General features: G+C 59.4%; 1 protein-coding gene across 1 annotated transcript in view; it reads left to right on the top strand.

The window, feature by feature from the left end:
• Nucleotides 1-1367: 1367 nt before the first annotated feature.
• LTBP4 (latent transforming growth factor beta binding protein 4) overlaps nucleotides 1368-22173 on the top strand; it is a gene marked incomplete at its 5' end in the record, with an annotated part of 39609 nt that continues 18803 nt past the window's right edge. The window contains 13 exon segments of the mRNA XM_077789131.1: nucleotides 1368-1494; nucleotides 4129-4226; nucleotides 5796-5865; nucleotides 6956-7090; nucleotides 8994-9116; nucleotides 10837-10962; nucleotides 13585-13710; nucleotides 14313-14438; nucleotides 15491-15610; nucleotides 17189-17314; nucleotides 17398-17523; nucleotides 19078-19200; nucleotides 20420-20551. Coding sequence (XP_077645257.1) covers nucleotides 1368-1494; nucleotides 4129-4226; nucleotides 5796-5865; nucleotides 6956-7090; nucleotides 8994-9116; nucleotides 10837-10962; nucleotides 13585-13710; nucleotides 14313-14438; nucleotides 15491-15610; nucleotides 17189-17314; nucleotides 17398-17523; nucleotides 19078-19200; nucleotides 20420-20551 — 1558 coding nt within the window.

Raw genomic sequence — 22173 nt, 5'->3', positions numbered from 1 at the left:
GATTTTGGGATGGGATTTGGGATTTGGGATGGGTTTTGGGGATGGGAATTTTTGGGATTTTGGGATGGGGAATTTGGGATGGGAATTTTTGGGATTTTGGGATGGGGATTTTGGATTTGGGATAGGAATTTGGGATTTTGGGATGGGGATTTGGGATTTTGGGATGGGAATTTGGGATGGGAATTTTTGGGATTTTGGGATGGGGATTTTGGATTTGGGACGGGGATTTTGGGACGGGGATTTGGGATTTTGGGATAGGAATTTGGGATTTTGGGAGGGGAATTTTTGGGATTTTGGGAGGGGAATTTTTGGGATTTTGGGATGGGGATTTGGGATTTTGGGACGGGGATTTTGGGGATTTTGGGACGGGGATTTTGGGGATTTTGGGACGGGGATTTTGTGGATTTTGGGACGGGATTTGGGATTTTGGGACGGGGATTTTGGGGATTTTGGGATGGGGATTTTTGGGATTTTGGGACGGGATTTTGGGACGGGGATTTGGGATTTTGTGACGGGGATTTGGGATTTTGGGAGGGGAATTTTTGGGATTTTGGGACGGGGATTTGGGATTTTGGGACGGGGATTTTTGGGATTTTGGGATGGGGAATTTTTGGGATTTTGGGACGGGGATTTTGGGGATTTTGGGACGGGGATTTTGGGGGATTTTGGGACGGGGATTTTGGGACGGGGATTTGGAATTTGGGATTTTGGGATGGGGATTTGGGATTTTGGGATGGGGAATTTGGGATGGGAATTTTTGGGATTTTGGGACGGGGATTTTGGGGATTTTGGGACGGGGATTTTTGGGATTTTGGGATGGGGAATTTTTGGGATTTTGGGACGGGGATTTTGGGACGGGGATTTGGAATTTGGGATTTTGGGATGGGGATTTGGGATTTTGGGATGGGGAATTTGGGATGGGAATTTTGGGATTTTGGGACGGGGATTTTTGGGATTTTTGGGATGGGGATTTTGGGGATTTTGGGATGGGAATTTTTGGGATTTTGGACGGGGATTTGGGATTTTGGGACGGGGATTTTGGGGATTTTGGGACGGGGATTTGGGATTTTGGGACGGGAATTTTTGGGATTTTTGGACGGGGATTTGGGATTTTGGGACGGGGATTTTGGGGATTTTGGGACGGGGATTTTGGGACGGGGATTTGGGATTTTGGGACGGGGATTTGGGATTTTGGGACGGGAATTTTGGGGATTTTGGGACGGGGATTTTGGGGATTTTGGGACGGGAATTTTGGGATTTTGGGACGGGATTTTGGGGATTTTGGGACGGGGATTTTGGGACGGGGATTTGGGATTTTGGGATGGGAATTTTGGGATTTTGGGACGGGGGGTGCCCGCCGTGTCCCCCCAGACGTGGACGAGTGCCAGGAGGGGACGCTGTGCCAGCTCGGGCTCTGCACCAACACCCGCGGCAGCTTCGCGTGTCTCTGCCCGCCCGGCTTCCTGCTGGACTCGTCCCGCTCCCGCTGCATCTGTAGGGTCATTTTGGGGTCATTTTGGGGTTCTTTTGGGGTTTGGGGGGTCATCTGGGGGGTCTGGGGTCAGTTACGGGGTTTGGGGTCAGTTATGGGGTCAGTTATGGGGTTTGGGATGTGCTTCCTGCTGGACTCGTCCCGCTCCCGCTGCATCTGTAGGGTCATTTTGGGGTCATTTTGGGTCATTTTGGGGTTTGGGGGGTCATCTGGGGGGTCATCTGGGGGGTCTGGGGTCAGTTTTGGGGTTTGGGGTCAGTTATGGGGTTTGGGATGTGCTTCCTGCTGGACTCGTCCCGCTCCCGCTGCATCTGTAGGGTCATTTTGGGGTCACTTTGGGGTTCTTTTGGGGTTTGGGGGGTCATCTGGGGGGTCTGGGGTCAGTTTTGGGGTCAGTTCTGGGGTTTGGGGTCAGTTATGGGGTTTGGGATCAGTTCTGGGGTTTGGGGGTCAGTTTTGGGGTCAGTTCTGGGGTTTGGGGTCAGTTATGGGGTTTGGGATGCGCTTCCTGCTGGACTCGTCCCGCTCCCGCTGCATCTGTAGGGGATTTGGGGTCACTTTGGGGTTCTTTTGGGGTTTGGGGGGTCATCTGGGGGGTCTGGGGTCAGTTATGGGGTCAGTTATGGGGTTATGGGGTCAGTTCTGGGGTCTGGGGTCAGTTCTGGGGTTTGGGGTCAGTTATGGGGTCAGTTCTGGGGTTTGGGGTCAGTTTTGGGGTCAGTTTTGGGTTTGGGGTCAGTTTTGGGGTCAGTTTTGGGGTTTGGGGTCAGTTATGGGTTGGGTCAGTTTTGGGGTCAGTTTTGGGGTCAGTTTTGGGGGGTCAGTTTTGGGGTTTGGGGTCAGTTATGGGGTCAGTTTTGGGGTTTGGGGTCAGTTCTGGGGTTTGGGGTCAGTTATGGGGTCAGTTATGGGGTCAGTTTTGGGTCAGTTTTGGGGTCAGTTATGGGGTTTGGGGTCAGTTTTGGGGTTTGGGGTCAGTTATGGGGTCAGTTTTGGGGTTTGGGGTCAGTTCTGGGGTTTGGGGTCAGTTATGGGGTCAGTTATGGGGTCAGTTTTGGGGTCAGTTTTGGGGTCAGTTTTGGGGTTTGGGGTCAGTTTTGGGGTCAGTTATGGGGTCAGTTATGGGGTCAGTTATGGGGTTTGGGGTCAGTTCTGGGGTTGGGGTCAGTTTTGGGGTCAGTTCTGGGGTTTGGGATGCGCTTCCTGCTGGACTCGTCCCGCTCCCGCTGCATCTCCGGGTGGTTTATGGGATTTGTGGGGTCTTTTATTTATGGGATTTGTGGGATTTTTGGGATTATCTGTGGGGTTTGGGATGGGCTGGGATAGGATGGACTGGGACGGACTGGGATGAACTGGGATGGACTGGGATGAACTGGGACAAACTGGGATGAACTGGGATGAACTGGGATGGACTGGGATGAACTGGGATGAACTGGGACGAACTGGGACAGACTGGGATGGACTGGGATGGACTGGGACGGACTGAGATGAACTGGGACAGACTGGGATGGACTGGGATGGACTGAGATGAACTGGGATGGACTGGGATGAACTGGGACGGACTGGGATGGACTGGGATGAACTGGACAGACTGGGATGGACTGGGATGGACTGAGATGAACTGGGATGAACTGGGACGGACTGGGATGGACTGGGATGGACTGAGATGAACTGGGATGGACTGGGATGAACTGGGATGAACTGGGATGAACTGGGATGGACTGGGATGGACTGAGATGAACTGGGATGGACTGGGATGAACTGGGATGAACTGGAATGGACTGGGATGAACTGGAATGGACTGGGATGAACTGGGATGAACTGGGATGAACTGGGCCGAACTGGGCCAAACTGGGCCAAACTGGGCCAAACTGGGCCAAACTGGGATGGACTGGGAGGGCCCAGGAGCTGACCGGCCGCCCCCAGCCCAGCAGGTTCTGCCCGAGGCTCTGGGGGACCCCAAATCCAACAGGTCTGGGAGGGGCAAGGATGGGATAGACTGGGATAGGATGGACTGGGATGGACTGGGATGGACTGGGACAAACTGGGACGGACTGGGATGGACTGGGATGGACTGGGACGGACTCCTGAGCTGACCGGCCGCCCCCAGCCCAGCAAGTGCTGTTGGAGGCTCGGGGGGACCCCAAATCCAACAGGTCTGGGAGGGGCAAGGATGGAATAGACTGGGATAGGATGGACTGGGATGGACTGGGATGGACTGGGATGAACTGGGCCAAACTGGGCCAAACTGGGACGGACTGGGCGGGCTCAGGAGCTGACCGGCCGCCCCAGCCCAGCAGGTTCTGTCCGAGAGCAGATCCAGGAGGGGCAAGGATGGGATAGACTGGGATAGGATGAAGTGGGATGGACTGGAATGGACTGGGCCGAACTGGGCCAAACTGGGCCAAACTGGGATGGACTGGGAGGGCTCGGGAGCTGACCGGCCGCCCCAGCCCAGCAGGTTCTCTCCAAGGCTCTGGGGGACCCCAAATCCAACAGGTCTGGGAGGGGCCAGGATGGGATAGACTGGGATAGGATGGACTGGGATGGACTGGGATGGACTGGGCCGAACTGGGCCAAACTGGGCCAAACTGGGACGGACTGGGCGGGCTCAGGAGCTGACCGGCCGCCCCCAGCCCAGCAGGTTCTCTCCGAGGCCCGCGGGCCCTGCTTTCGGCTGCTGCGGGAGGGCGGCGGCTGCGCGCTGCCCACGCTGCGCAACATCACCCGCCAGGTGCGCCCGGGTTTGGGGGGGATTTGGGGGGTCCCGGGGGGGGTTTGGGGGGTCCCGGGGGGGATTTGGGGGGTCCCAGGGGGATTTGGGGAGTCCCAGGGGGGTTTGGAGGTGATCTGGGGGAATCTGGGGGAGTTTGGCGTGGTTTGGGGGGAATTTGGGGGGAGGTTGAAGAGGTTTAGGGGGGATTTTGGGGGGGGAGTTGTGGAGAGTTTTGGGGGGGTCCCGGGGGATTTGGGGGGTCCCGGGGGGGATTTGGGGGGTCCGGGGGGATTTGGGGGGTCCCAGGGGGGTTTGGAGGTGATCTGGGGGGAATCTGGGGGAGTTTGGCGTGGTTTGGGGGGAATTTGGGGGGAGGTTGAAGAGGTTTAGGGGGGATTTTGGGGGGGGAGTTGTGGAGAGTTTTGGGGGGTCCCAGGGGGATTTGGGGGGTCCCGGGGGGGAATTTGGGGGGTCCCGGGGGGATTTGGGGAGTCCCAGGGGGGTTTGGAGGTGATCTGGGGGGAATCTGGGGGAGTTTGGCGTGGTTTGGGGGAATTTGGGGGGAGGTTGAAGAGGTTTAGGGGGGATTTTGGGGGGGGAGTTGTGGAGAGTTTTGGGGGGTTCCAGGGGGTTTTGGGGGGAAGTTTGGGGGATTTGGGGGGTCCCGGGGGGGATTTGGGGGGTCCCAGGAGGTTTGGAGGTGATCTGGGGGGAATCTGGGGGAGTTTGGGGAGGTTTGGGGGGGATTTGGGGGGAGGTTGAAGAGGTTTAGGGGGGATTTGAGGGGGGGAGTTGTGGAGAGTTTTGGGGGGGGTTCCAGGGGGTTTTGGGGGGAGTTTGGGGAGGATTTGGGGGGGATTTGGGGAGATTTGGGGGGGTCCCGGGGGGATTTGGGGGGTCCCAGGGGGATTTGGGGGGTCCCAGGGGGGTTTGGAGGTGATCTGGGGGGAATCTGGGGGAGTTTGGGGAGGTTTGGGGGGGATTTAGGGGGAGGTTGAAGAGGTTTAGGGGGATTTGGGGGGGAGTTGGGGGGAGTTTTGGGGGGGGTTCCGTGGGGATTTGGGGGGTAGTTTGGGGGATTTGGGGGGTCCCGGGGGGATTTGGGGGGTCCCAGGGGGATTTGGGAGGTTCCAGGGGGATTTGGGGGGGGTCCAAGGGGGATTTTGGGGAGAGTTTGGGCGATTTGGGGAGGTTTGGGGGGGGATTTGGGGGGAATTTGGAGAATTTGGGGAAGAATTTGGGGGGATTTGGGGGGAGTTTGGGGGAGTTTGGAGAGGTTTGGGGGGGATTTGGGGAATCCCAGGGGGGTCTGGGGGAGATTTGGGGGGATTTAAGGGGGATTTTGGAGAATTTGGGGAAGAATTTGGGGGGATTTGGGGGGAGTTTGGGGGGATTTGTGGGAAGGAGTTTTGGGGGGAGTTTGGGGAGGTTTTGGGGGGATTTGGGCGGAGTTTGGGGGGATTTGGGGAGGATTTGGGGGGGAATTTTGGGGGAAGATTTAGGGGGAGTTTTGGGAGGATTTGGGGGGAATTTTGGGGGTTTTTGGGGGGTTTTGGGGGGATTTTCGGGAGCACCGTCACCCCCCAGGTTTGCTGCTGCAGCCGCGTGGGCAAAGCCTGGGGGGGCTCCTGCCTGCTCTGCCCCCCCTTCGGATCGGGTGAGACCCCCCCCAAATCGGGGAGACCCCCCCCAAAATCGGGAGGGAAAAAATCCACGACTCTGGGGATGCCGAAAAAACCCAAAAATTCCCCCAAAAATGAGGCGGATTTGGAGTTCTGCACCCCCCCCCCCCCGCTGAAATTTTTGGAGATTTTTGGGCACCGCTGCCATTTCTGAGACCCCTCCCCAAAATTCCTGCGGGGTCCCCAAATTTCTGGGACCACCCCCAAATGGTGGGGAGAAAATCCGAAATCTGGTGTCTGGGGAGCCCAAAAAACTCCGGAATTCCCCCCAAAAAATGCCAAAAAAACCCAGAATTGGCGGGGGGGAAATGGGTCTGGGGGTTTCCAAGGGGCTCGGGAGGGGCTCAAGAATTTGGGGAGGGGTCCCAGGAATTTGGGGGTGGTCAGAATTGGGTGGGGAGGAATCAGAATTTGGAGAGGGAGACCCCAAAATTTGCACCCCAAAATTTGAAAAAGGGTCTGGGGGGGTCCCGGGAATTTGGGGAGGGGCCCTGGAATATGGCGAGGGATCCCAAAAAAATGGGGAGGGGTCAGAGAATTTGGGGAGGGGGTCCTGGAATTTGGGGAGGGGTCCCAAAAAATTGGGGAAGGGTGCAGGAATTGGGGGAGGGGTCCAGGAAATTGAGGAGGGGTCCGAGAATTTGGGGAGGGGGTCCCAAAAAATTGGGGGAGGCTCCATAAACTTGGGGAGGGGTCCTGGAATTTGGGGAGGGGTCCCAAAAAAATGGGGAGGGGTCAGAGAATTTGGGGAGGGGGGTCCCAAAAAATTGGGGGAGGGTCCAGGAATTGGCGGAGGGGTCCGAGAATTTGGGGAGGGGGTCCCAAAAAACTGAGGAGGGGTCCGAGAATTTGGGGAGGGGGTCCCAAAAAACTGAGGAGGGGGTGCAGAAACTCGGAGCGGGGTGGCAGAAATTTAGAATTTTTTGGGGAGGAACCCAAGGATTTTTTGGGGGGATGGGAACACGGAAGCCAGGGGGGACCCCCCGGAATTTTTGGGGTGTCCCCCCTCCCCAAATGTACGGAGCCCCCAGACCCAATTTTGCCCCTGGACCCCCCAAATTCCAGAGGGGTTCCGGGAGATTTGCCCGGCCGGGCCCGGCTATCACTACTCGGCCTCGGACCTGCGCATCAACACCCAGTTCCTGGGCCAGGACGGAGCCGGGGTCCCGCTGGGGGCCCCCCAAAACCCCCCGACCCCCTGTGAGCACCCCAAAAAAAAACCCCGGAACAAACCCCCCAAAAAATCCCCAAAAAAACCCGCAAAAAAACCATCAAAAACCTCAAAAACAGCGCAAAAATCTCCCAAAACAGCAAAAAAATCCCCCCAAAAAACGCCCCCAAAATCCCCCAAAACAACAAAATATCCCAAAAATTCCCCGCCAAAAAACCCCCAAAAAACAGCCGAAATTCCCCAAAATACCAAAAAGATTCCCCCCAAAAAACCCAAAAAACTCCAAATTCCTCCTGACACCCAAAACCCCCCGAGCCCCTGTGAGCACCCCAAAAAAAAACCCCGGAACAACCCCCCAAAAAAATCCCCCAAAAAACCCGCAAAAAAACCATCAAAAACCTCAAAAACAGCGCAAAAATCTCCCAAAACAGCAAAAAAATCCCCCCACAAAACGCCCCCAAAATCCCCCAAAACAACAAAAAAAAAATTCCAAAAATTCCCTGCCAAAAAACCTCAAAAACAGCACAAAAATCTCCCAAAACACCAAAAAAATCCCCCCCGAAAAAAAACCCAAAAAACGCCCCCAAAATCCCCCAAAACAACAAAATATCCCAAAAATTCCCCGCCAAAAAACCCCCAAAAAACAGCCGAAATTCCCCAAAATACCAAAAAGATCCCCCCAAAAAACCCCAAAAAACTCCAAATTCCTCCTGACACCCAAAACTCCCCGACCCCCTGTGAGCACCCCAAAAAAAAAACCCCGGAACAACCCCCCCAAAAAATCCCCCAAAAAAACCCACAAAAAACCCATAAAAAAACCATAAAAAACAGCGCAAAAATCTCCCAAAACACCAAAAAAATCCCCCCCAAAAAAACCTCAAAAAACCCCCCAAAATCCCCCCAAATCCTGCCCAAAACCCCCCAAAGATCCCCCCAAAATCCCCCCAAATCCGACCGAAAATCCCCCCAAAATCCCCCCAAAACTCCCCCCAAAATCCCCCAAACCCCCACAAAATCGCCCCCCAAAACCCCCCCAAAATTCCCCCAAATCCCCCCAAAAAATCCCCCCAAATCCCCCCAAAATCCCCCAAAATCCCCCCAAATCCCCCAAAATCCCCCCAAAATCCCCCAAAATCCCCCCAACCCCCCCAAAATCCCCCCAAATCCCCGCCAAAATCCCCCCAAAATCCCCCAAAATCCCCCCAAAATCCCCCAAAATCCCCCCAAATCCCCCCAAATCCCCGCCAAAATCCCCCCAAAATTCCCCCAAAATCCCCCAAAATTCCCCCAAAATCCCCCAAAATCCCCCCAAAATCCCCCCAAAATCCCCCCAAAATCCCCCAAAATCCCCCCAAAACTCCCCAAACCCCCCCCAAAATCCCCCCAAAATCCCCCAAAATCCCCCAAAATCCCCCCAAAACTCCCCAAACCCCCCCCAAAATCCCCCCAAAATCCCCCCAAAATCCCCCCAAACCCCCCGAAACCTCCCCCAAAACCCCCCCAAATCCCCCCCAAAACCCCCCCAAAATCCCCCCAAAATCCCCCCAACCCCCCCAAAATCCCCCCAAATCCCCGCCAAAATCCCCCCAAAATTTCCCCAAAATCCCCCAAAATCCCCCCAAAATCCCCCAAAATCCCCCCAAATCCCCCAAAATCCCCCCAAACCCCCCCAAATCCCCCATTTCCCCCCCCCAAAATCCCCCAAACCCCCCCAAATCCCCCCCAAAATCCCCCCAAAGCCCCCCCAAACCCCCCAAACCCCCCAAATCCCCCCCAAAAAATCCCCCCCAAATCCCCCCAAACCCCCTAAAACCCCCAAATCCCCCCAAACCCCCCCAACCCCCCCCAAATCCCCCCCAAAATCCCCCCAAACCCCCCAAACCCCTCCTAAACCCCCAAAATTTGACCCCTGACCCCCCATTTCCCCCCCAGCCGCGGCGCCCCCCCGGCCGGGACCCCCCGGCCGCCCCCCCCCCGGGCCCGAGGTGATCGTGGTGCCCCGGCCCAGCCCCGATTTTGGGGGGGCCCTGCCCACCCTGCCCCCCCCGGAGCCAGGTGAGGATGGGGAGGGGGTTTGGGGGGATTTGGGGGGATTTGGGGGGATTTTTGGGGGGGTTTGGGGTAATTTGGCGGGATTTTGGGGGGTTTTGGGAGGATTTGGGGGGGATTTTGGGGGGACTTTTGGGGGATTTGGGGGGATTTGGCGGGATTTTTTGGGGGTTTGGGGGGATTTGGGGGGATTTTGGGGGGATTTTTGGGGGGTTTGGGGGCGATTTGGAGGGATTTTGGGGGGTTTGGGGGGATTTTGGGGGATTTGGGGGGATTTTTGGGGGGTTTGGGGGGATTTGGGGGGATTTGGAGGGATTTTGGGGGGGTTTGGTGGGGATTTGGGGGGGATTTGGGGGGATTTTGGGGGGGATTTTGGGGGGATTTGGGGGGGTTTGGGGGGATTTTTGGGGGTTTTGGGGGGATTTGGGGGGGATTTGGGGGGATTTTGAGGGGTTTGGGGGGATTTGGGGGGTTTGGGGGGTTTGGGGGGATTTGGGGGGGATTTTTTGGGGGGATTGGGGGGGATTTGGGGGGATTTTTGGGGGATTTTGGGGGATTTGGGGGGATTTGGGGGGATTTGGGGGGATTTAGGGGGGGTTTTGGGGGCTCCTGGGGGGAACTAGGAGGGTCCTGCGGGGGGATTTGGCGGGAGTTTGGGGGGAATTTGGGGCGGGGGGGGTTGTGGGGGTCCCGCGGGTTTGGGGAGACTTATGGGGGATTTGGGGGGATCCCCTCAAATCCCATAAAAATCCCCTAAATTCCCCCCAAAATGCCCCAAAATGCCCCAAATCCCCCAATCCCCACAGTGTCCCCGTGCCAGCGCGACCCTGATTCCGATCCCCAAATCCCCCAAAATCCCCTAAAATTCCCATAAAATCCCCCCAAAATCCCCCCAAAATCCCCCCAAATCCCCTAAATTCCCCCAAAATCGCCCCAAAATCCCCTAAATTCCCCCTAAAATCCCCCAAAATCCCCCCAAATGCCCCAAAATGTCCCAAATTCCCCGATTCCCGCAGTGTCCCCGTGCCAGCGCGACCCTGATCCCGATCCCCAAATCCCCCAAAATCCCTTAAAAATCCCCTAAAATTCCCCATAAAATCCCCCCAAAATCCCCTAAATTCCCCCCAAAACCCCCAAAACCCCCAAAATCCCCCAAAATGCCCAAAATGCCCCAAATTCCCGATTTCCCGCAGTGTCCCCGTGCCGGCGCGACCCTGATCCTGATACCCAAATCCCCCAAAATCCCTTAAAAATCCCCTAAAATTCCCCATAAAATCCCCCAAAATCCCCCAAAATCCCCCCAAATCCCCTAAATTCCCCCAAAATGCCCCAAAATGCCCCAAAATCCCCCAAAATGCCCCAAAATGCCCCAAATCCCCCAATCCCCACAGTGTCCCCGTGCCAGCGCGACCCTGATCCCGATCCCCAAATCCCCCAAAATCCCCTAAAATTCCCATAAAATCCCCCCAAAATCCCCCCAAAATCCCCCAAAATCCCCTAAATTCCCCCAAAATTCCCCCAAATGCCCCAAAATGCCCCAAATTCCCCGATTCCCGCAGTGTCCCCGTGCCAGCGCGACCCTGATCCCGATCCCCAAATCCCCAAAATCCCTTAAAAATCCCCTAAAATTCCCCATAAAATCCCCCCAAAATCCCCTAAATTCCCCCCAAAACCCCCAAAATCCCCAAAATACCCCAAAATGCCCCAAATCCCCCGATTCCCGCAGTGTCCCCGTGCCAGCGCGACCCCTCCGTGTGCGGCCCCGGGCGCTGCGTGCCCCGGGGGGGAGGGGGCTACACCTGCCTGTGCCGGGGGGGCTTCTGGCTGAGCCCCCAGGGCACGCACTGCGTGGGTGAGTGGGGAGGGGTCCCGAGTGGGATTTGGGGGGTCCCGAGTGGGATTTGGGTGGGATTTGGGGGGGATTTGGGGGGGATTTGGGGGGTTTTGTGGAGGTTTGGGGGGATTTGGGGGGGTTTTGGGGGGCTTCTGGCTGAGCCCCCAGGGCACGCACTGCGTGGGTGAGTGGGGAGGGGTCCCGAGTGGGATTTGGGGGGATTTTGGGGGGATTTGGGGGGTCCCGAGTGGGATTTGGGGGGATTTGGGGTGGTTTGGGGGGATCTGGGGGGGTTTTGGGGGGCTTCTGGCTGAGCCCCCAGGGCACGCACTGCGTGGGTGAGTGGGGAGGGGTCCCCAGTGGGATTTGGGGGGTCCCGGGTGGGATTTGGGGGGTCCTGGGTGGGATTTGGGGGGGGTTTGGGGTGGTTTGGGGGGTCTTAGGGGGGTTTAGGGGGTCTTCTGGCTGAGCCCCCAGGGCACGCACTGCGTGGGTGAGTGGGGAGGGGTCCCGGGTGGGATTTGGGGGGTCCCGGGTAGGATTTGGGGGGATTTTGGGGGATTTGGGGGGTCCCGCGTGGGATTTGGGCGGTCCTGGGTGGGATTTGGGGGGTCCCGAGTGGGATTTGGGGGGTCCCGAGTGGGATTTGGGGGGTTTTGTGGAGGTTTGGGGGGATCTGGGGGGGTTTTGGGGGGCTTCTGGCTGAGCCCCCAGGGCACGCACTGCGTGGGTGAGTGGGGAGGGGTCCCGGGTGGGATTTGGGGGGTCCTGGGTGGGATTTGGGGGGTCCCGAGTGGGATTTGGGGGGTTTTGTGGAGGTTTGGGGGGATTTTGGGGGGGTTTTGGGGGGCTTCTGGCTCAGCCCCCAGGGCACGCACTGCGTGGGTGAGTGGGGAGGGGTCCCGGGTGGGATTTGGGGGGTCCCGAGTGGGATTTGGGGGATTTTGGGGGGGATTTGGGGGATTTTGGGGTGGTTTTGGGGGGTCCTGGGTGGGATTTGGGGGGTCCCGGGTGGGATTTGGGGGGGATTTGGGGGGTTTTGTGGAGGTTTGGGGGGATTTGGGGGGGTTTTGGGGGGCTTCTGGCTGAGCCCCCAGGGCACGCACTGCGTGGGTGAGTGGGGAGGGGTCCCGAGTGGGATTTGGGGGGGATTTTGGGGGGATTTGGGGGGTCCCGAGTGGGATTTGGGGGGTCCTGAGTGGGATTTGGGGGGTCCTGGGTGGGTTTTGGGGGGGGTTTGGGGTGGTTTGGGGGGATTTTGGGGGGGTTTTGGGGGTCTTCTGCCTGAGCCCCCAGGGCACGCACTGCGTGGGTGAGTGGGGAGGGGTCCCGAGTGGGATTTGGGGGGATTTTGGGGGGATTTGGGGGGTCCTGGGTGGGATTTGGGGGGATTTTGGGGGGATTTGGGGGGATTTTGGGGGGATTTGGGGGGTCCTGGGTGGGATTTGGGGGGTTTTGGGGGGATTTGGGGGGTCCCGGGTGGGATTTGGGGGGATTTTGGGGGGATTTGGGGGGTCCCGGGTGGGATTTGGGGGCTTTTGGGGTGGTTTGGGGGGATCTGGGGCGGTTTTGGGGGGCTTCTGGCTCAGCCCCCAGGGCACGCACTGCGTGGGTGAGTGGGGAGGGGTCCCGAGTGGGATTTGGGGGGATTTTGGGGGGCTTTGGGGGGATTTTGGGGGGATTTGGGGTGGATTTGGGGGGGTTTTGGGGTGGTTTGGGGGGATTTTGGGGGGGTTTTGGGGGGATTTGGGGTGTTGAAGGGTTTGGGGGGATTTTGGGGGGATTTTTTGGGGGATTTTGGGGGGATTTTGGGGGGGTTTTGGGGGGATTTTTGGGGGGATTTTGGGGGGGTTTTGGGGGGATTTTTGGGGGATTTTGGGGGGATTTTGGGGGGATTTTCGGGGGGTTTTGGGGCTCCTGGGAGGATTTGGGGCGGTTCAGGGTCTTTAAAGGGTTCCTGGGCGAGTCCTGGGGGGTTCCTGCTCTACCTGCCCCTCACCTGTGCCCACCTGTGCCCACCTGTGCCCATTGTCTGAACTCACCTGTGCCCACCTGTGCCCCTCACCTGTGCCCATTACCTGAGTTCACCTGAGCTCACCTGTGCCCATCGGTGCCCACCTGTCCCCATTGCCTGAACTCACCTGTCCCCACCTGACCTAACCTGTGCCCACCTGAGCTCACCTGTGCCCACCTGTGCCCATTGTCTGAACTCACCTGTGCCCACCTGTGCCCCTTACCTGTGCCCATTACCTGAGTTCACCTGAGCTCACCTGTGCCCACCTGTGCCCATTTCCTGAGCTCACCTGTGCCCACCTGACCTAACCTGTGCCAACTTGTGCCCACCTGTCCCCATTGCCTGAACTCACCTGTGGCCACCTGAGCTCAGCTGAGCTCACCTGTGCCAACCTGTGCCCACCTGTTCCCATTTCCTGAGCTCACCTGAGCTCACCTGTTCCCACCTGACCTCACCTGTGCCCACCTGTTCCCACCTGAGCTCACCTGTGCCCATTACCTGTGCCCACCCGTGTCCGTTACCTGTGCCCATTTCCTGAGCTCACCTGTGCCCACCTGACCTAACCTGTGCCCACCTGTGGCCACCTGAGCTCACCTGAGCTCACCTGTGCCCACCTGTGCCCGCAGACATCGACGAGTGCCGCCAGGTGCCCCCGCCCTGCTCCCCGGGGCGCTGCGAGAATTCCGTGGGCAGCTTCCGGTGCCTCTGCGGCCCCGGCTTCACCTCCGAGCCCGCGGGCACCGAGTGCCGAGGTCAGCGGCACACCTGGGCACACCTGGGCACACCTGGGCACACCTCAAACCACGCCTGTGCCCCCCAGACCACACCTGGGCACACCTGGGCACACCTGAAACCACACCTGTGCCCCCCAGACCACACCTGGGCACACCTGGGCACACCTGTGCCCCTTAACTGTCCCCATTACCTATGCCCACCTGAGCCCACCTGTCCCCATTACCTGTGCCCATTACCTGTGCCCACCTGTCCCCATTACCTGTGCCAACCTGTGCCCACCTGTGCTCATTACCTGAGCCCACCTGTCCCCATTACCTCTGCCCCTCACCTGAGCCCACCTGTCCCCATTACCTGTGCCAACCTGTGCCCACCTGTGCTCATTACCTGAGCCCACCTGTGCCCACCTGTGCCCCTTACCTGTGCCCCTTACCTGAGCCCACCTGTGCCCACCTGAGCCCACCTGTGCCCACCTGTCCCCATTACCTGTGCCCACCTGTCCCCATTACCTCTGCCCCTCACCTGTGCCCACCTGTGCCCACCTGTCCCCATTACCTCTGCCCCTCACCTGTGCCCACCTGTGCCCATTACCTGTGCCCACCTGTGCCCACCTGTGCCGCAGACATCGACGAGTGCCGCCAGGTGCCGCCGCCCTGCGCCCACGGGCGCTGCGAGAACCGGCCCGGGGGCTACGAGTGCCTCTGCCCGGGGGGGTACCGGGGCCCGGGGGGCGCCCAGCCCTGCCAGGGTGAGCGCCGGGGGGACTGGGGGCACTGGTTTATACTGGGAGGGACTGGGAGGGACTGGGAGGGAACTGGGAGGGACTGGGGGGACTGGTTTATACTGGGAGGGAACTGGGAGGGAACTGGGAGGGACTGGTTTATACTGGGAGGGACTGGGAGGGACTGGGAGGGACTGGGAGGGACTGGGGGGGACTTGGATGGACTCGGAGGGACTGGGAGGGGACTGGGAGGGAACTGGGAGGGACTGGTTTATACTGGGAAGGACTGGGAGGGACTGGGAACAAACTGGGAGGAACTGGGAGGGAACTGGGAGGGGACTGGGGGGGACTGGGAGGGGACTGGGAGGGACTGGTTTATACTGGGAAGGACTGGGAGGGACTGGGAACAAACTGGGAGGAACTGGGAGGGAACTGGGAGGGGACTGGGGGGGACTGGGAGGGGACTGGGAGGGACTGGTTTATACTGGGAGGGACTGGGAGGGACTGGGAGGGAACTGGGAGGGACTGGGGGGGACTGGGAGGGAACTGGGACAAACTGGGAGGGACTGGGGGGAACTGGGAGGGAACTGGGACAAACTGGGAGGGACTGGGGGGGAACTGGGATGGTCACCACGACCTGTGTCACTGTTCTGGGGTCACCATCACCTCTGGTCACTCTTTCGGGGTCACCACGACCTGTGTCACTGTTTCGGGGTCACCATAACCTGTGTCACTCTTTCGGGGTCACCATGACATCTGGTCACTGTTTCGGGGTCACCATAACCTGTGTCACTCTTTCGGGGTCACCATCACCTCTGGTCACTGTTCTGGGGTCACCATAACCTGTGTCACTGTTTCGGGGTCACCATCACCTCTGGTCACTGTGTTTCGGGGTCACCATAACCTGTGTCACTCTTTCGGGGTCACCATGACATCTGGTCACTGTTTCGGGGTCACCATCACCTCTGGTCACTGCTTCGGGGTCACCATCACCTCTGGTCACTGTTATGGGGTCACCATCACCTCTGGTCACTGTTTCGGGGTCACCACGACTTGGGGTCCCCCCGATGTCCCCCCAGACATCGACGAGTGCGAGAACCACCTGGCGTGTCCCGGCCAGGAGTGCGTCAACACCCCGGGCTCCTTCCGGTGCCAGCCCTGCCCCGACGGCTTCCGGCTGCGCCAGGGCCGCTGCGCAGGTACCCGCTGTCACCCGCGTCACCCGTGCCACCCCAGGAACCCCCGCGCGGTCACCGTCACTTGGGGTCACCGTGATCTGGGGTCACCGTGACTTGGGGCCGTCAAGGCTTGGAGGATTTGGAGACCCCATAACTCCTGTGGTCACCACCCTTGGTGTCCCCACGTCCCCCTGGTGTCCCCGATGTCCCCCCAGATGTCACCAAGTTCTTGGGGTCACCTCCCCATGGCCTGACCATGACTTGTGGTCACTCTGTTATGGGGTCAGCATGGTTTGGGGGACTCGGGGACCCCATAACTCCTGTGGCCACCACCCCTGGTGTCCCCATGTCCCCCTGGTGACCCCGATGTCCCCCCAGATGTCACCAAGTGCTCGGGGTCACCTCCCCATGGCCTGACCATGACTTGTGGTCATTCTCTTATGGGGTCAGCATGGTTTGGGGGACTTGGGGACCCCATAACTCCTGTGGCCACCACCCCTGGTGTCCCCATGTCCCCCTGGTGTCCCCAGGTCCCCCCAGATGTCACCAAGTGCTCGGGGTCACCACCCCATGGCCTGACCATGACTTGTGGTCACTCTGTTATGGGGTCACCGTGGCCTGGGGGACTCGAGGACCCCATAACTCCTGTGGCCACCACCCCTGGTGTCCCCAAGTCCCCCCAGATGTCACCAAGTTCTTGGGGTCACCACCCCATGGCCTGACCATGACTTGTGGTCACTCTGTTATGGGGTCACTGTGGTTTGGGGGACTTGAGGACCCCATAACTCCTGTGCCCACCACCCCTGGTGTCCCCATGTCCCCCCCGATGTCACCAAGTGCTCGGGGTCACCACCCCATGGCCTGACCATGACTTGTGGTCACTCTGTTATGGGGTCACCGTAGCCTGGGGGACTTGGGGACCCCATAACTCCTGTGGCCACCACCCCTGGTGTCCCCAAGTCCCCCCAGATGTCACCAAGTTCTTGGGGTCACCACCCCATGGCCTGACCATGACTTGTGGTCACTCTGTTATGGGGTCAGCATGGTTTGGGGGACTCGGGGACCCCATAACTCCTGTGGCCACCACCCCTGGTGTCCCCAGGTCCCCCCAGATGTCCCCAAGTCCCCCCAGATGTCACCAAGTGCTCAGGGTCACCACCCCATGGCCTGACCATGACTTGTGGTCACTCTGTTATGGGGTCACTGTGGTTTGGGGGACTCGAGGACCCCATAACTCCTGTGGTCACCACCCCTGGTGTCCCCATGTACCCCTGGTGTCCCCAAGTGCTCGGGGTCACCACCCCATGGCCTGACCATGACTTGTGGTCACTCTGTTATGGGGTCACCATGGCCTGGGGGACTTGGGGACCCCATAACTCTTGTGGTCACCACCCCTGGTGTCCCCGAGTCCCCCTGGTGTCCCCATGTCCCCCCAGATGTCACCAAGTGCTCGGGGTCACCTCCCCATGGCCTGACCATGACTTGTGGTCACTCTGTTATGGGGTCAGCATGGTTTGGGGGACTCGGGGACCCCATAACTCCTGTGGCCACCACCCCTGGTGTCCTCACGTCCCCCTGGTGACCCCGATGTCCCCCCAGACGTGGACGAGTGCTCGGGGGGCTCCCCCTGCGCCCCCCACGGCCGCTGCCTCAACACCGCCGGCTCCTTCCGCTGCGAGTGCCACCGCGGCTACCGCGCCACCGCCGGCGCCACCGCCTGCCAGGGTGAGCGGGGACCCCCTCGGGGACGTCCCGGCGGTGCCGCCGCGGTGCCACCGCCCCTCGGTGACCTTCTGGTGGCCCCGCAGATGTGAACGAGTGCCTGGAGGGTGACTTCTGCTTCCCGCACGGCGAGTGCGTCAACACGGCCGGCTCCTTCCGCTGCCTCTGCGCCGACGGCTACGCCGGCACCACCGACGGCACCGCCTGCGCCGGTGGGTGACACGCCCGGGGACAGCCGGGGACGGCGTGGTGGCACCTCGGCGGGGTGGTGGCGGTGGTGGGGGTTTGGGGTTGGGGTGGGTTTTGGGGTTTGGGGGGTTGTGCTGGTTGTGGTGTTTGTATCATCTCCAGTCCTGGTGTCCCCAGGGTTGTCCCAGTCCTGGTGTCACCGTCCCAGTCCTGCCCAGTCCTGATGTCACCGTGGTCATCCCAGTCCTGGTGTCACCATCCCAGTCCTGATGTCCCCAGGGTTGTCCCAGTCCCGGTGTCACCATCCCAGTCCTGCCCAGTCCCAGTGTCACCATGGTCATCCCAGTCTCGGTGTCACCATCCCAGTCCTGGTGTCACCATGGTCATCCCAGTCGTGGTGTCACCATCCCAGTCGTGGTGTCACCGTCCCAGTCCCAGTGTCACCATGGTCATCTCAGTCCCGGTGTCACCATCCCAATCCCGGTGTCACCATCCCAGTCCTGCCCAGTCCCAGTGTCACCATGGTCATCCCAGTCCCGGTGTCACCATCCCAGTCCTGGTGTCCCCAGGGTTGTCCCAGTCCCGGTGTCACCATCCCAATCCCGGTGTCACCATCCCAGTCCTGGTGTCACCATCCCAGTCCTGCCCAGTCCTGATGTCACCATGGTCATCCCAATCCCGGTGTCACCATCCCAGTCCTGGTGTCACCATCCCAGTCCCGGTGTCACCACCCCAGTCCCGGTGTCACCATGCCAGTACTGGTGTCCCCAGGGTTGTCCCAGTCGTGGTGTCACCATCCCAGTCCCGGTGTCACCATGCCAGTCCTGGCTTCCCCAGGGTTGTCTCAGTCCTGGTGTCACCGTCCCAGTCCCGGTGTCACCGTGGTCATCCCAGTCCCGGTGTCACCATGCCTATCCCAGTGTCTCCGTGGTCATCCCAACCCCAGATGTGGATGAGTTCCGGCACAGCACAGTTCCGTATCCCAAATCCCAAATTCCAAATTCCAAATCCCAAATCCCAAATCCCAAATCCCAAATCCCAAATCCCAGACGTGGACGAGTGCCAGCGTGGGGCCGTCTGCACCGGCGGGTTCCATACCCCATATCCTGAATCCCAAATCCCAAATCCCAAACCCCAAATCCCAAATCCCAAATCCCAGACGTGGACGAGTGCCAGCGCGGGGCCGTCTGTGCCGGCGGGTTCCATACCCCAAATCCCAAATCCCAAATCCCAAATCCCAAATCCCAGACGTGGACGAGTGCCAGCGCGGGGCCGTCTGCACCGGCGGGTTCCATATCCCAAATCCCAAATCCCAAATCCCAATCCCATACCCCAAATCCCAAATCCCAAATCCCAAATCCCAAATCCCAATCCCATACCCCAAATCCCAAATCCCAAATCCCAAATCCCAAATCCCAAATCCCAGACGTGGACGAGTGCCAGCGCGGGGCCGTCTGTGCCGGCGGGTTCCATATCCCAAATCCCAAATCCCAAATCCCAAATCCCAAATCCCAAATCCCAAATCCCAATCCCATACCCCAAATCCCAAATCCCAAATCCCAAATCCCAAATCCCAGACGTGGACGAGTGCCAGCGCGGGGCCGTCTGTGCCGGCGGGCGCTGCCTCAACACCGACGGCTCCTTCCAGTGCCAGTGCCCGGCCGGGTTCCGCACCGACGACGCCAAGGCCGAGTGCCGCGGTCAGCGACCGGCAACGGGCACGGGGATATGGGGTGGGAACGGGGCCGGGATTCGGGATGTGGGGTGGGATTTGGGATATGGGGTGGGAACGGGGCCAGGATTCGGGATATGGGGTGGGGATGTGGGATATGGGGTGGGAACAGGGCCGGGATTTGGGATGTGGGGTGGGGTTGGGGATATGGGGTGAGGATGTGGGATGTGGGGTGGGAACGGGGCCGGGATTCGGGATGTGGGGTGGGGTTGGGGATATGGGGTGGGAACGGGGCCGGGATTCAGGATGTGGGGTGGGGATGGGGATGTGGGGTGGGAACGGGGCCGGGATTTGGGATGTGGGGTGGGAATGTGGGATATGGAGTGGGAATTTGGGATATGGGGTGGGGATGTGGGATATGGGATGGGAATTTGGGCAATGGGGTGGGAGTTTGGGGATGTGGAGAATGGGATGGGAATTTGGGGAATGGGGTGAGTGTGGGGAATGGGGAATGGGGTGGGAATATGGAGGCACCAGGAATCCTCGTAACCCCACGTTCCTACCCCATCCCCATGTCCCCATCCCCATGTCCCCATCCCCATGTCCCCATTCCATGTCCCCATCCCAATGTCCCCATCCCAATGTCCCCATCCCAATGCCCCATTCCATGTCCCCATCCCGATATCCCCATCCCCATGTCCCCATCCCAATGCCCCATTCCATGTCCCCATTCCATGTCCCCATCCCCATGTCCCCATTCCATGTCCCCATCCCCATGTCCCCATCCCAATGCCCCATTCCATGTCCCCATTCCATGTCCCCATCCCCATGTCCTCATCCCAATGTCCCCATCCCAATGTCCCCATCCCAATGCCCCATTCCATGTCCCCATCCCGATATCCCCATCCCCATGTCCCCATCCCAATGCCCCATTCCATGTCCCCATTCCATGTCCCCATCCCCATGTCCCCATCCCAATGTCCCCATCCCCATGTCCCCATCCCAATGCCCCATTCCATGTCCCCATTCCATGTCCCCATCCCCATGTCCCCATTCCATGTCCCCATCCCAATGTCCCCATCCCCATGTCCCCATCCCAATGCCCCATTCCATGTCCCCATTCCATGTCCCCATTCCATGTCCCCATCCCCATGTCCCCATCCCCATGTCCCCATTCCATGTCTCCATTCCATGTCCCCATTCCACGTCCCCATCCCATGTCCCCATCCCGACGTCCCCAACCCCAGACGTGGACGAGTGCCAGGAGTACGGGGCCGGGCTGTGCGGGGCGCAGCGCTGCGAGAACATTCCGGGCTCCTATCGCTGCGTGCCCGAGTGCCAGCCGGGATTCCGGCCCGGAGACGGCGGCGACTGCCTCGGTGAGGGACTGGGATTGGGGTTTGGGATTGGGATTTGGGATATGGGATTGGGATATGGGATATGGGATTGGGATATGGGATTTGGGATATGGGATTGATCCCAAGTGCCAGCCGGGATTCCGGCCCGGAGACGGCGGCGACTGCCTCGGTGAGGGACTGGGATTGGGATTGGGATTTGGGATTGGGATATGGGATTGGGATATGGGATATGGGATTGGGATATGGGATTGATCCCAAGTGCCAGCCGGGATTCCGGTCCGGAGACGGCGGCGACTGCCTCGGTGAGGGATTGGGATTGGGGTTTGGGATTGAGATATAGGATTTTGGATATGGGATATGGGATTGGGATATGGGATTGATCCCAAGTGCCAGCTGGGATTCTGGCCCGGAGACAGAGGCGACTGCCTCGGTGAGGGATTGGGGTTAGGGATTTGGCATTGGGATTGGGATGGAAATCGGGATATGGGTGTATCGGGACTGGGATGGGAACGGGGACATTGGGATTGGGCTGGAAATGGGGATATGAGTGTATCGGGACTGGGATGGGATTGGGAGACCAGATGGGAATGGGGACTGGCATGGGAATGGTGACATCGGGACTGGGATGGACACAGGGACTGGGATGGTCCAGAGGCTGCTCCCAGGTTCTGGATGTCCCCATCCCCATGTCCCCATCCCCATGTCCCCATCCCGATATCCCCATTCCATGTCCCCATTCCATGTCTCCATTCCATGTCCCCATTCCATGTCCCCATCCCGATATCCCCATCCCAATGTCCCCATCCCCATGTCCCCATCCCAATGCCCCATTCCGTGTCCCCATTCCATGTCCCCATCCCCATGTCCCCATTCCCATGTCCCCATTCCATGTCCCCATTCCCATGTCCCCATCCCGATATCCCCATCCCCATGTCCCCATCCCCATGTCCCCATCCCAATGTCCCCATTCCATGTCCCCATCCCGATATCCCCATTCCATGTCCCCATCCCCATGTCCCCATCCCCATGTCTCCATTCCATGTCCCCATCCCCATGTCCCCATTCCATGTCCCCATCCCAATGCCCCATTCCATGTCCCCATTCCATGTCCCCATCCCCATGTCTCCATTCCATGTCCCCATCCCCATGTCCCCATCCCCATGTCCCCATTCCATGTCCCCATTCCCATGTCCCCATCCCCATGTCCCCATTCCATGTCCCCATCCCGATATCCCCATCCCAATGTCCCCATCCCCATGTCCCCATCCCAATGCCCCATTCCGTGTCCCCATTCCATGTCCCCATCCCGATATCCCCATCCCCATGTCCCCATTCCATGTCCCCATCCCAATGCCCCATTCCATGTCCCCATCCCCATGTCCCCATCCCCATGTCCCCATTCCATGTCCCCATTCCATGTCCCCATCCCCATGTCTCCATCCCCATGTCCCCATTCCATGTCCCCATCCCCATGTCTCCATCCCCATGTCCCCATCCCCATGTCCCCATTCCATGTCTCCATTCCATGTCCCCATTCCACGTCCCCATCCCCATGTCCCCATCCCCATGTCCCCATTCCATGTCCCCATCCCCATGTCCCCATCCCCATGTCCCCATTCCATGTCCCCATTCCATGTCCCCAT

The sequence above is a fragment of the Lonchura striata genome, chromosome 31 (assembly GCF_046129695.1).
Source record: "Lonchura striata isolate bLonStr1 chromosome 31, bLonStr1.mat, whole genome shotgun sequence".
In the NCBI taxonomy this organism is placed as follows: Eukaryota; Metazoa; Chordata; class Aves; order Passeriformes; family Estrildidae; genus Lonchura; species Lonchura striata.
Note: the sequence above shows the minus strand (reverse complement) of the source record. Positions and strands in the feature narration are given on the sequence as shown.